The sequence below is a fragment of the Erinaceus europaeus genome, chromosome 16, assembly GCF_950295315.1.
Source record: "Erinaceus europaeus chromosome 16, mEriEur2.1, whole genome shotgun sequence".
In the NCBI taxonomy this organism is placed as follows: Eukaryota; Metazoa; Chordata; class Mammalia; order Eulipotyphla; family Erinaceidae; genus Erinaceus; species Erinaceus europaeus.
In genome coordinates, this window is record NC_080177.1 from 18,797,620 (window position 1) to 18,812,668 (window position 15,049).

The 15,049-nt window shown below is 36.5% G+C and overlaps 1 protein-coding gene across 9 annotated transcripts in view; it reads right to left on the minus strand.

Annotated features, from left to right (window-relative positions):
* Positions 1-5,041: 5,041 nt before the first annotated feature.
* Positions 5,042-15,049, minus strand: part of GABPB1 (GA binding protein transcription factor subunit beta 1) — a 65,019-nt gene continuing 55,011 nt past the window's right edge. For 7 of the 9 annotated variants that reach the window (XM_060174650.1, XM_060174656.1, XM_007517338.2 and 4 more), the window contains 3 exons: positions 14,661-14,846; positions 14,029-14,144; positions 5,042-6,591 (listed from right to left, as the gene is read on the minus strand). In XM_060174650.1, the coding sequence (XP_060030633.1) occupies positions 6,439-6,591; positions 14,029-14,144; positions 14,661-14,846 (455 nt within the window). In that variant the 3' untranslated portion in view covers positions 5,042-6,438. The remainder of the gene's footprint in view (positions 6,592-14,028; positions 14,145-14,660; positions 14,847-15,049) is intronic. The other 2 variants (XM_060174652.1, XM_060174657.1) reach the window with 1 other exon arrangement.

Below are 15,049 nucleotides of genomic sequence, written 5' to 3' on the forward strand. Positions count from 1 at the left end.
TAATATGTTTCAACATCTGATGGCAAACCTTTCTGATACTGGGCAGAAACATCTAGAAGTGAAGTCAGTTCTCTGGCAAGGATTTTTTAAACTAATTTAAAAAATACACTTTTTAAATAATATTTATTTGGTAGAGACAGAAAGATTGAGAGGAAAGGGGCAGATGGAGACGGAGAGACACACCTGTAGCATTGCTTCACCACTTATGAAGCTTCTCCCCGCAGATGAGGGCTGGAGCCCTGAACCCAGGACATTGCACATTGTATGTAACATGTGCTTTCAACCAGGTGCATCACCTACCAGCCCCTTTCACATGCTTTTCTGTAAAGAGAAAATAGGTATCTTCAAGTATGTGCTTTCTTACCAGGTATTTTCCTATTGCAATATAAGCAAATGAAACTGAAACTCTAATTCTAGTGTTATAGAGGTGGGAATAAAGGTATAAGGATGATGAGTTTAGAATAATTATAAAAGAGTAAGACAAATATGAGTGCCTTACTTTTTACATGACATACAAAAATACATTAGAATTGTTTTCTTACAGGAAAATCAAGAGAATGCTTAAATAGCCCATAAAATTCTAAAGTTAAATTTCATATAATCACTCAGCAATAAGACTGTGGTTGTACGCTATACTGCTGTGCACTTATATATGTAGAAAAGTATATTACAGGGCGGGGGTAGAGAGGATAATGGTTATGCAAAGAGACTCTCATGCCTGAGGCTCCAAAGTCCCAGGTTCAGGAGTCCAGCAGTAAGCGCAGCAGGTTAAGCGCACATGGTGCAAAGCCCAAGGACCGGCATAAGGATCCCAGTTCGAGCCCCCGGCTCCCCACCTGCAGTGGAGTTGCTTCACAACTTTCTCTATCTTTCTCTCCCCCCTCTCTGTCTTCCCCTCCTCTCTCCATTTCTCTCTATTCTATCCAGCAATGACAACATCAATAACAACAATAATAACTACAATAAAACAACAAGGGTGACGAAGGGAATAAATAAATATAAAAAAAAACAGAGTCCCCCGTTCAATACCTCACACCACCATAAGCCAGAGCTGAGCAGTGCTCTGGTAAAAAAAAAAAAAAAAAAGAAGAAAAGAAAAAAAAAGAAAGAAAAAACACCACATATTACATAAAAATCATGCCCATGAGATGGAAAGTACATAAGCAATTAGTAAAACCATGATGTCAACATATTTCCAGGAAGCTAGTGGCTTTGGGGGGGTTTAATTATAAATTAGCTAAATGTGGAAAATCTATAGGCACTCCATCTAAATTATACTTATAGTTGATTATCATTAGATAAACTCTTAAAGGAACTCAGTTTATAGAACTGATCAAAAACTCTTAAGATAGGAGTCGGGCAGTAGCACAGTGGGTTAAGCACAGTTGGTGCAAAGCTCAAGGACCGCCGTAAGGATCCCAGTTCGAGCCTCCAGTTCCCCACCTGCAGGGGAGTCCGCTTCACAGGTGGTGAAGCAGGTCTGCAGGTGTCTATCTTTCTCTCCCCCTCTCTGTCTTCCCCTCCTCTCTCCATTTCTCTCTGTCCTATGCAACAATGACAACATCAACAACAATAATAACTACAACAATAAAACAAGGACAACAAAAGGGAATAAATAAATATATATATTTTTAAAATGTTAAGACTATACTTGTATCTTTGGAAATTAACTTTTAATAAGTCACCAAAATACTGGTGTCAAAATTTTGATTTGGAACCAACTGATTTCCAGTGATGATACTGTATTTTCCACCTGAAGTTACATAGATTAAATCTGAAAATGAATTCAGTGAGCTTACGTCAAACCAAACCCATGTGCACTGAGATTTTCTCATCTGTCATAAGGCAAATTGTAAACATCATTCAAGACTATAACAGACTAGCTATCTATAATGAGATCCAAGTACAGTAAATATTACTTAATGAAATAGCAATTCTATTAGTTCATTCCTAAGTTGTTACACATGGCAGAGGAGTTATTCATTAAATAATAGAAGCTAGGTGAACAGAAATTATTTTTTCTATTTGCTGTGTAAGCCTGAGTGCTAATGGCTTGGGGACCCATCCATATGGACAGAAAGGTCGCCACTATTGTTTTTGTAACTTTTATCACAAAAGCTTATTCTTCTTGATAGATCTTGAGTCAGTTTTCAAACTTTTCCAGCTCAAAACACAAAGATATTTTATCAAGAATAAAATTTTGCATAGAGTAATGCAGAAGTCATATCAGCATTAAGGCAGCAGTGAATATGCCTGGGCAAGAGTTTCTTCTGCTTTTCAATAAATAAGATTCTAAATGGTCATATTGAAGAAGCAAATACTGGCAATATGTTTCATATAAATACATTTGTATACAGATCATTTTGTCAAATCCAAGTATAGCCTAAATTGCATGGGATTTCACACTTATTCCCTTTTCTGTTTTTTTAATTATTTATTTGACTTTGCTTATTTTGACAGGACAGAGAGAAGTTTAGAAGGAAGAGGGAGATAGGGAAGGAGACAAGAGTCACCTGCAGACCTGCTTCACCACTTGTGAAGCTTCCCCACCTGCCAAGTGGGGGCCTGAACCTAGGTCCCTGTGCACTGTAATGTGTGCACTTAGCCAGGTGTGCCGCCACCCAATCCTCTTAACTCTATTCTTTTTGAACTTCACAGAAAATTCCAATTTCTACACCTCCACCACAAAGAGCAATCTTCTGTTACTGAAATTGTTATCACAAAAAAAAAAAAAAAAAAAAGGATTGGTAAATCAGAAGTAAAATAAACTCTGGCCATAATGCAAGGGAGGGCTGGAAGGAGGAGAGATCTGAAGTACCTACTGAAAACAGAGTTAGCTCATCTGGGAGGGTGCTTGCTTTGGTACACACAAGCCAGATTTGAGCCTCTGGGAACACCACGTAGAAATACTACAGGGGGGCGGGCGGTAGCGCAGCGGGTTAAGCAAGCGCAAGAGGCGCAGAGCACAGAACCGGCTTAAGGATCCGGGTTTCAGCCCCCGGCTCCCCACCTGCAGGGGAGTCGCTTCACAGGTAGGGAAGCAGGTCTGTAGGTATCTTTCTCTTCCCCTGTCTTCCCCTCCTCTCTCCATTTCTCCCTGTCCTATCCAACAACGAACGACATCAACAACAAAAATAATAACCACAAGAAGGCTACAACAACAGGGCAACAAAGGGGGGGGGGGAAATGGCCTCCAGGAGCAGTGGATTCATGGTGCAGCCACTGAGCCCCAGCAATAACCCTGGAGGCAAAAAAGGAAGGAGGAGGAGGAGGAGGAGGAAAGAAAGAAAAGAAAGAAAGAAAGAAAGAAAGAAAGAAAGAAAGAAAGAAAGAAAGAAAGAAAGAAAGAAAGAAAGAAAGAAAGAACCTACAGTGTCTGGGGATGCTTTGGTTGCATGGTGTCTGTGCCTCAGATTCTTTCCTTTTGAATCAAGATTAGCTCATTTGTTACGTAAGTTAAACCTGAGACAGAGAGGAAAAACCAGAGCACCACTCTGATGCATGCAGTGCCAGGATCAAATCGGGAATTTCAGGCCTGCAGGTTTCACCCTTACCAACTGAGCTATCTCCCCACCATCTACCTTAAAGTCAGCCCAGAAGTTAACTCCTAAAAGCCAATGAAAACAAATGACACTACAGGCCATTGTAGAGAATCAAAACAAGTGAAAATAGTTCAGCAACAGTCCCTGGAGATGCCACATCACAGATGAAGCTTTCTGACACAGGTCCAATTTGTATTTCGTAATCCTAGAGTACACACAAACTTGCTCATCTGAAGCAAGTGACTAGATAGTCTATAACCAGTATCATTTTAGATGCATAGTACTAATTACTCAAGAAATTCATTCATCAGACCCTAACACTCAGGGTGTTAGGACTTGAGTTTCCCAGAATGCTAGGTAGCAAAGCCTGCTCTATAAGGGGTGTTCAACCTAACTAGAAATAATTAACCATCAATGTGGCAGCCAGATGGCATCTAACTACAAACCAATCACTTAATAGAAACACCGTGAGGATTTCTGAAGAAAATTTTATCTTATTCTACTAGCACTTTAAATCCTCTGCTCAGAATGCTCTGAAGAACTGGAAAACGAGGCTTTTTTAGTCCACTAAAATACAGCAATTAAAAAGAAAAAGGAGGGGACTGGGCAGTAGCGCAGCAGGTTAAGCACACATGGCACCAAGCACAAGGACTCGCTGTAAGTAATCCCGGTTCGAGCCCCCAGCTCCCCACTGTGGCAGGGGGGTTGCTTCACAAGTGGTGAAGCAGGTCTTCGGGTGTCTGTCTTTCTCTCCCCGTCTTCCCCTCATCCGATTTCTCTCTGTCTTATCCAACAACAGCAATAACAATAACAAGGGCAAAAAAAAAAAAAAAAGAAAATGGCCTCCAAGATCAGTGGAGTCGTGGTGCAGGCACCAAGCCCCAGGAATAACTCTGGCGGTAAAAAAAAAAAAAAAAATTTAAGTTGGTTATAAATTTTTAAAAATATTTTTATATTTATTTTCCCATTTGTTGCCCTTGTTTTTTTTTAATTGTTGTAGTTATTATTGTTGTTGTTATTGATGTCATCATTGTTAGGGCAGAGAGAAATGGAGAGAGGAGAATACAGAGGGGAGAGAAAGACAGACACCTGTAGACCTGCTTTACCGCCTGTGGAGCGACTCCCCTGCAGATGAGGAGCCGGGGCTCGAACCGGGATCCTTATGCCAGTCCTTGTGCATTGCGCCATGTGCACTACTGCCTGACTCCCGGTTATAAATTCTTATCTAAATACTGATTTCATAGTACAATGTATCAGGAATATATAATTACAAACCCAACAATAATAATCAGACTCTGAAAAAGATAAACTTTCCCAAAGACATCTGAATTATTTGCCTGATACTACGACAGATGTAGTGCCTTTAAGCACTGATTAAATTTTCAAGACACGTTGTGAAGATTACAGAATTATTTGTATATGGCAAAATACAATTCTAATCAAAGAACAAAAAATTAACTGTGCAAACAAATGTGACCAAAATATACATCTACACAGAATTTATGTGGAAAAGATATTTAATTGTAAAATAGAAAAGTAGGCCAGAGTACAGTTTTAAGGGTAATTGCTTCTTTATACACTACAGATAATCTAGAAAGATCTTAGGGCTAAACATTTTCTTAAAGTAGCAAACATTAAAAAAATAAAGCAAGAAAAAGGGCCTTGGGATTATGTTTCACAAAAAAAAAAAAAAAAGAAAGAAAAAGAAAAAAAAAACCAGTATGTCAAGAGTTTAATGTCCATACATGTGGAATTCGAACACTATTGTGATGAGAGCAAGTCACAGCACAGACATACAGCTTTCACAGGAAAAAGTAAAAATTATTATGTCAGACATGTCTATAACATCACTATAGTACAAAAGGTTCTTGTTCTACATACAAAAGCATTTTTTTTCCACAAGAATACTTGGGGGGGGGGGAATGAGTCCATGAAATAGTTCACAAACTCATATGCTTTGAATTAAAAAAAAAAATTATCTTAAAACCCAGTGCCTTAAAGTGCTTTCATGTGGAAATCATGATGGAAGGCACAGAATATAGTTTCACGTCCCCACTATGAAATTTTAAAAAAAGGCGATTTTTTTTGCAGTTTGCAAATTCAATTTTTCTCATAAGCTGCTCCTTCTTAGAACATTTTCATCCCAATAAAAACCCACTGCTATCTTAAGCCTCTCTAGTTTTAATAAACCATTAACTAAAAGGTTTTTTTTTCCTTTTCATCATCTTTGTTGGGAGAATACCTATGCAAGTGATGCATTTTGAAATTATAAAACATGCAGAATATGTACAAACAGCAAGTTTTAAAAATATTTTGCTTCATATACATGTAAATCTACTTGGATATAGCTGAAATCAAACAAATATAAAATTTTGCTTTCTAAAAAAAAATGCGTTTTCAGAGAATCTGAGACAACGTACAGCTGTACAAAGATTTCCTGGGAGAAATTTTCTCTTCATAGTGAAGATTAAACCAAGTGTATTTCCAGCGTTAGTCCACTACATAATTATTACATACCATTTGGTCTGATGAACGATCACCCTTAAAACTGTTCTGTTCTTGAGAAACTAAGTTTTTTGTACTAAAATCAAAAAGAATTCACAAAACCAGTGGTTTATTGTGTGTGGGTCTTTTTTTTTTTTTTTAATCTTTTCAACAATCTTTATCAGCTCATTTGGAACTGTAAAAAAAACTATGTACAGAATTCAGTTTAAATACATTTCACAACTTCTAAAATTTTATGTTACAAGAATTCGGAGCTCATGGCTTAAGTCCAATTGTCATTGTGGAGTCTCTTGTATTATCTTGTCTTCCCATGACTGTACCTCACTGTGTACAGTTCAAGATTGTATTCTTTCTTGACCAAAAGTAAACTCAAACGACATGTTCATGTCAATTAAACCGCTTCTTTATTAGTCTGAAGACGAGTCATAGCTTCTAGTTTCTGTCTGTAGGCCTCTGCTTCCTGTTCTTTCTTTAGAAGCTGCTGTCGGTACTTTTGTGCTTCTCGATTTGCTTCATCCAGCTGTTTCTGAAGAGCTTCTCTCTCCTAATTTAAAAAAAAAGCTTTTTCAATTTTGGTAGATACATTTTAACACATACAAGCATGCATTCTTCAGATCTAAAAAAAAAAAAGCATAGTAGAAAAAAAAAAAAAGAAGCCACTATGATTTCTTAGACATCTTGCCTTTTCAGCCAGTTCATTAACAAGTAAGCCTCCTAATTTTATACTCCACACTGTGATGTAGAGGTTATGGTTATGGTTTCTGACCTCAGGGAAATTAACTCCTAATTAGAAAAAAAGGACTAATGTATAATGAACCAACCCAAGCTGGATGCCTATACTTTTCTTTGTTTACCATTCAAACTAGTGAAGAGGTCTTTAAAAGGTAAAACAACCATATTTTTCCATCTCTGTGGTGTTTTTATCTAAAGGTAATAAATAATGATAAGCACAATAAGGAATTAGGTTAATAAGATTCTAATTGTCATTGCTTTTAAAATAATCTTCCTGATAGCAAGATTCCTCATCTCTAAAATAAAAAGTGCCAGTCTAGATTAGTATTTCCTAAATTGTACCATCTGAAAAGCCAGTAAGAAACTAATTTCCCTACTGTGTTTCACTATATTATCTACCTGTGTATATATATAAACTATATACTAAATTCCTCAATAAGTCAAAGGCTGAAACATACATCTGGTATAATAAAAAACTTATTATGTGGTCTGGGGGCATGGTGGGCGCAGTGAATGAAGTGTTGGACTCTCAAGTATGAGGTCTCGAGCTCAATCCCTTGGCAGCATATGTGCCAGGTTGATGTCTGGTTCTATCCTCCTATCTCTCTCATTAATAAATAAGCATTAAAAAAATAAGAAAATTATTATTTCTTCAATCTTTTCATCTTGCCCCTGCTTTGTTGTCTCAGCAAAAACAACAAAGATATCCTTTCCCATACCTCTTGTCAGCACATGGATAAAAGCTTACCCTGGTAGTAGGGGCCCAAAGTCAACCTCACCATAGAGGTTCAGGACCTCATAATAGGGCAGGGACTGAGGGTAAGACTGTTAATCACAAAGTAGGCCCACTCCATACCAGACAACACACTTGAGTGGAAGGAACTGAAGGTATGGTAGCAGTAGCCTGACAGGGAAGAGGAGAGGATGACAGTCTCTTCTACTGCCACCTGACTTTTGCCCAGTGAGAACGCCAAAAGATTCCCTCCACTTCACAATTCGTATGGTCCACAGGGTATATGGATTGTAATGCTCCTGCCTTCCCTTCCCAACACTGGGAATAAAGCTAGATCCAACATTTACTTTTTCTATAGGTCCACCAGAGGTAGATGTGATTGGCCAAATAGGCTCCAAATCTTCCAGTTACACAAAAAGGTAGAATTAGAGGAGTTGTACCCTTCTCTTCAATTTAAGGAATGCTCAAGTCCTATAATTCTCCTTACCCTTACTCTAAAGAAGAATATAGAATAAAAACAAGTCAGAAAAGATACCCTCAACAAGAGTTGAGTCTGATGTAGGTATCAACACCAGCATCCTGGCAGTGAACTAGAGAACACCAGTGAAATTGGGAGTCGGGGGTGAGGAGGGTAAGTTTTCCCAGGCACTAGACTCCACCTGACAGGAGTACTCACAGCCCCGCACAAGGGAGCCTATACCATTAAATGAATGGTGTTAGGAGGGTGGGGGAAGACAGCATAATGGTGATGCAAAGAGACTCTCCTGCCTGAGGCTCCAGAGTTCCAGGTTCAATCCCCTGTACCATCATAAGCCAGAGATGCTCAATGCTCTGGTAAAAACAAAAACAAAATAAAAAACCAACCAACAAACAAAAATGGTGTTGGGGAAAGTGGGTGGAAATATACAGAAGAATGAAATTGAACCACTGCATTTCACCACACAAAAAAGTAAACTCCAGATGGATCAAGGACTTGAATGTTAGATCAGAAAGTATGAAATACATAGAGGAAAATATTGGCAACACACTTGTTTATATTCCATCTAAATTTTATAGGTATCTGCAAGGAAGACTAAAACAAAAATAAACCAATGAGACTACATCAAATTGAAAAGCTTCTGCACAGCACAAGAAACCACCACCCAAAGAGACCCCTTACAAAATGAGAGATCTTTACATGCCATACATCAGACAAAATGCTAATAACCAAACTATATAAAGATCTCACCAAACTCAGCAACAAAAGAAAAATGACTATCCAAAAATGGAAAGAAGATATGAACAGAATATTCACTAAGAGGTCAACAGACATAAAAAAAAATGCTCCAAGTCACTGATTGATTGTCAGAGAAATACTAATAAAGACAACAATGAGATACAACATCATCCCAATAAGAATTCATACATCAGAAAGGATAGCAACAACAAATGCTAGAGAGATTGTGGGATCAAAGGAATCCTCTTACACTGTTGGTGGGAGTGTAAATTGGTCCAACCCCTGTTAAGAACTGTCTGAAGAACACTCAGAAGGGTAGAAGTGGACCTACCCTATGACCTGGCAATTCCTCTCCTGGGGCTATATCCTAAGGAACCAAGCATAACCATCCCAAAAGATTTGTGTATACCTATGTTCATAGCACCACAATTTGTAATAGCCAAAACCTGGAAGCAATCTAGGTGTACAACAACAGATGGATGTTTAAGAAGGTTGTGGTATATATACACAATGGAATATTATTCAGCTATTGAGAATAATGAATTCACCTTCTTCACCTCATCTTGGATAGAGTTTGAAGGAATCACGTTAAGTGAGATAAGCCAGAATGAAAAGGATGAATATGAGATGACCTCATGGTAGTTGAGAAACCAGAATAGAAAGGTAAACACAAAGTAAAACTTGAATTACACTAGGTGTATTGCACCTAAGTAAAGGACTTCGGGGGGAGAAAAGGGAGCCTTCCGGTCCTAGGACAAGATGATGGAGGAGGACTTAGGTTGGGGGTGAGTGTTTTGCAGAAAAACTGGGAGATTTAACACATGTGCCAATAACTGTATTTACTATAAAACATTAACCCTCTAATAAATACATTTTTAAATTACATGTATTAAAAAAGTAAGACCCTTTGAGAAAGTTTTGAATAGAGATAAAAACTTGCCCTTGTTTGACAGGAAATACAGGAACATGTTAACTCAATAGTATCTTCTTGTACTAGGTATTTATCAAAATTTAGAATCAGTAAGAATTTATAATTATTTCATAAGATGAAAAGAAACTGAGTGAGCTAGTCTAACAACAAATATTTTGTTTTAATTAGAATATGTTTTAATATAAGTAAAGGTTAGTTCTATAGCCTACTAAAGCCCCCACCCCCTGAAAAGGAAACACTTGTAATACTACATCAGTAAAATCTGAAAAATCATGAACAGTACTCTGAATATATTTAATCCTCAAATTTGAAAGTAAATTTAACTTTATCAAATCAAGCAAATAAAAATCTCTAAAATGTGGAAAATATCTCATCTGTTACTCAGAGATCCCTTCTTTCCAAACTTATTTGTCAAATATTTACTGAGCATACATTCATTCCATGCAAGACACTTTCTTCATGTAAAAAAATTGGTTATTGCATGTGTGATAGTGCAATGTGTGTGTGTGTGTGTGTGTATTTTTTTTACCAGAGCACTTGCTCAGCTCTGGCTTATGGTAGTGCAGGGGATTGAACCTGGGATTTTGTATAGCCATTATGCTATCTACCCCTGCCCCTCTTTTTTCTATTTTAAGACAGAGCAAAGAGGCAGAGAAAGAAGTAGTGAGGACTGAGCTCCAGTCTGGGTCATGCGCATGGCAAAGCACCACACTCTCCAAGTGAGCTATTTCACCTGCCTGCATTTGAGATTTATATTTAAATGGAAAACGTCATTACTTTTGTAACGTGAGCACTTAACCAGGTGTGCCACTGCCTAGCCCCCAAAATGTCATTACTTTTGCAAATAAAAATACAATGAAAAGAACCTTTTGACTTTTTAAAGTTTTCTAATATGCAATGCTAAACCATTTTTATTGAACACTGAGATATTCCAAAAAATAAATAAATAAATTCTGATGATAATCAAGATTTGGTAGCAGAAAGGATGAAATTTAATGAGAGACATTACTATGACATTAGGCAATAGAATAATAGAACAAGGAAAGACTTGAGCTTGCCTTTTCATTTGCAAACATTTTTGAACTCTATTTTAGCAGGCAACAATTATCTTCACAACTTTATCATTTGAATACATAATTTCCTAATGTTCAAATTTGTCTTTTACTTTTGCTATTATACTTCAAAAAATTATGCTAGTGAACTAGTTCTATTATACCTCAATATACATGATAAGTACTGAGTATTATATGCATGTCTTTGTACTAAGCCTTCATATTCATCCTCAGTTAGGCCCTACACAACCTGATAATGCAGGTTCTATCATGTTCCCTTTTACTGATGTAAAAGCTATCCTTAAAAGGCTAAATAACAGTCCCTACCTACGGGAAGAGACGCTTCAGGAATACTGGACTATCACAGGTATCTATCTTTCTCTCTCCTCTCTTCCTCTTTATTCCTGTTTCTATCAAAACAGATACAAGAGAGGAGTGGGCCACTGGAAGTAGTGGATTTGTCATGCAGACAGGGACTCAGAGCCTCAGTGCTAACCCTCGTGGCAATAAAAGAATATAATAACAACAAATAAAAACTAAATAACCTGACCAAAACACAGTCAGAAACTATAAAATACAATTAAAACCTAAATCTAATTCTAGATTCATACTTGTAACTTTTAATTAAGGTAATTTAATTTCAACTCAGAATAAACTAATATTGTTCATTTATGGAAGAAATCTATAAATATTTATCCCAAAATTTATCTTCATTGCAATAAAACCATAAACAGTAGCAAATGATAAACACTACAATTTGATTTTATTCATACTTCCTCTCAAAAATATATATACTTCATTTTCTTTACTACTATAGTGCAAATATGAAATCCATAACATTTATAATAAATTTCCTAAAATCTAAACTAATTTTTTCAGAGATTATTCATACATTTCCCCAACATAGGCTGGGAAGCTGTATATAGAGACAGTCATTCAGTAGTTGTGATTGTACACTCAGAAAATTCAAGCATATTAGATTCTCTATAATAGTTTATTTTTTAATTCCTCTAGAGCAGAGTCTCTCAATCTTGGTACTGCTACTTTTAGACCAGATAATTCCTTTTTCTGGGAGGCTCTGCATTGCAAGTTGTTTTTGGTAGCATCCCTGGTCGCCACTCATTAAATGTCAATGTCATTCCCCATGTGTGACAACTAAAATATCTCCAAACATTGCCAAATGTTCCCTGGGGTCAAAACTGCCTCAGCTGCAAACCACACTGCTTCAGAGAAAGCCTTGGTTAATAATCAAGCCGTCACCTAGAAATAAAACTGACCCCAAGACAACTCTATTGATTATGTCAGAAAAGACAATTCTATTTTTTTAAAAATTACCTGATTTGATGAAAATATTGAAGATCATCTATTCATACAAAATTCCCCAGCCCACATTTAACACCGATACTCATGCATATGCTTCAAGGTTTCTCTGTAATAGCTCTAAGGGGTAGGTGTACAGCATTGATTTAAACATTTCCAGTGATAAGAGGATAAGATATCCATTACCAGAAAGCTCTAACTACTAAAAACAAAGCAAATGAACTTCTTTCAATCAAGCCAAAATCCCATCTCCTTAAAGTTCTATCTCTGTGGTCTAGTTAATTTGTATAATTTGACTCATACTTTCCTATTATCATAATCTTTTACTGTCAGTTCTAAAAGACTATAAGAAAGAAATCAGGCTAAACTTTGGGGAAAACCATAATTCCCACTGGTCATTAGGTAAATAAAAGTAAAATGCAGTTTGTTGGGTTGATTACGTTTATGTATAATAAAAATTCAATTACTTTTTAAATTCTTTATTGCATAGTTAAAGAAAGTACATAACGAAAAATGTCCATCTTATATGCCAGAAAAGATCTAACATATTAGGAAAAGACAATAAAAAGACTACTAAATACTGGTCCATAGTGATACTGTTTAATGGAATAAATTGTTAACTTTGTAAGAACTTTATTGTACTAAATATCACTAAATTTTAAAGACATGAAACACTTAGTGTCAATAATCAAAGTCATAATTGTACTAAATTCCTAGTTAAATGATATGTCAGATTTTTTCAAATTTAATGTTTTTTGTGATTGAGGATACCAGTCTGATTATCTAAACAAATCTGAACAAAGGTATTTCCTACTTGTCTTTGGTCAGAATTATGCTTTCAAATAGTGACTTCTAGAAATTTGCTTTTCCCCATGTCCAGCAGAGAAGCAATTACAGAAGCCAGACCTTCCATCTTCTGCATCTCATAATGACCCTGAGTCCTTGATCCCAGAGGGATAGAGACTAGGAAAACTTCCAATGGAAGGGATGGGATACGGAACTCTGGTGGTGGGAATTGTACCCCTCTTATCCTACGGTCTTGTCAATCATTATTAAATCAATAATAATAATTTAAAAATTGCATTTTCTGGGATAAGAACCTTAACAACAAATTCCAAAATATTCACACATATACATGCAATGACTATGCCAACTTTTCCAATCTTTTTTTTTTTAAATGCAAATATTGTTATCCTTAATTTCAATTTGGGGAGGGGGAACTGAAACTCAGACAATTAACTGGTCTCAAAGTTAACAGAGACATGGGGTGGGAATATAAACCAGATCACTTCATTTCAAGTCCAATGCTCTTTACTCTAACATTGTTCTTTCACAGCTATTCAAGTAACTTAAAAAACTTTTCATTGTATATATGAAGTGGGGGGTAGTTTTATTTATAGTCGTAGGAGAAAATATCCTGTAACTATGGTTTGACAGCATTTGAAAAGTCATTTGTACTTACTCATTTGGGAGAAGGGAAAGTTTTAATACGATCAATCACTAATTTGAATTCATTTAATTTCCTTAAATGATTTAATAGTGAGATAAGCAAGTTGTCAACTGTTTAAAAAATAATAATAGTAACTCAGTCAACAAACATTAGCCTTCTTTAAGAAAAATCACCCAGCCCAAATAAATATTTGTCTTCTTTTTGAAGGGAAAAAAGAGAAAAAGTAAAACTCTCTTTAGTAACTTGTGAAAATGATTTATGTAAGTTGAACAGAAAATAAAAGGATGAAGTGCAAGAACCAAAGACATGTCACTGTTACTATGAAGACAGACTTTGTTACAAACAGATTCTCCACTCATTCATTCAACATTTATTTATTGAGGGCTTGCTGTATGTATAAGGAAAAAGGTAGACAAAATAATACTATGTGCTTTATGTATCAAAAGAGCACTTTCAGTAATAAATATAAAAGACAAAAAAATAAAGGAAACAGTTGAATTTATTTTGGATGACTGCTGCAAAGCACACCGGGTAAAAGACTCCTTACTTCTATTTCTGCAGATTCCACCCGGTTTTCAATTATTTCGATACATTGTCTCTTAGCTGGTGGTTCTTCACTTATAACAGTTTCTTCAGCAATGTCTGTTGCTGGTACTGTTAATACTAAAATAAGAAAATACACACATTACTTTGTTTTCAGGTAGATTTAATGGAAGAAATGTCTTGACACTTGCAATGCAACTTGTTTCAAATAAATAAATATATTTTAAGGGTTTTAACGTTATTTTATTTAATAGAACAGAGAGAAATTGAGAGGGAAGAGGAGGTAGAGAGAGATACACAGAGAGATACCTGGAACCCTACTTCACTCTACTTGAAGTTTCCCCCTGCAGGTGGGGACTAGGACGTGAACTCGGGTCCTTGTGCATGGTAATGTGTGCACTTAACAATGTGTGCCGCCACCTGGCCCTTCAAATAATGTATTTTTAAAACAGTAATTTTTTTTTTTTCCTGCCAGGGCTATCACTAGGGCTTGGTGCCTGCACAATGACTCCACTGCTCCCAGTCAGGACTCTTCTGACAACCCAAGATAATTTCAGTCAAGAATGAATCCTTTGAGACATAGCACAATTTTCTGAGTAATAAAAACCAAACTTGATGCAAATGTCTTCTGCCTACCTTGTTGTCCGTCTGGCATGGTCACGATGATGGGCTGCCCTATCCCGCTGGTTGGAATGGAGTGCAAATTTCCAAGCTGAATTCCATCTGTAACTATCGTGATGACTTGCTGGCCCCCTGAACTAACTACTTGTTGAATTGCACCATCCACAGATTCTGCAGTAACTACTTCCTCTGTGGCCACTACTGGAAAAAAGAAAAAAAGTATAAATCAGTGAATTAAAGTATGAACAGACATTTATTTGTTTATTTGCCTCCTTTGCTTTCCCTATGTCTTTCTTACACAGAAGACATTTTAGATGGGTTTTAAATTCCTATTCAGTGGGGACTGGAAGATAGCATAATGGTTATGCAAAAAGTCTTTCATGTCCGAGGCATAAGGGTCCCAG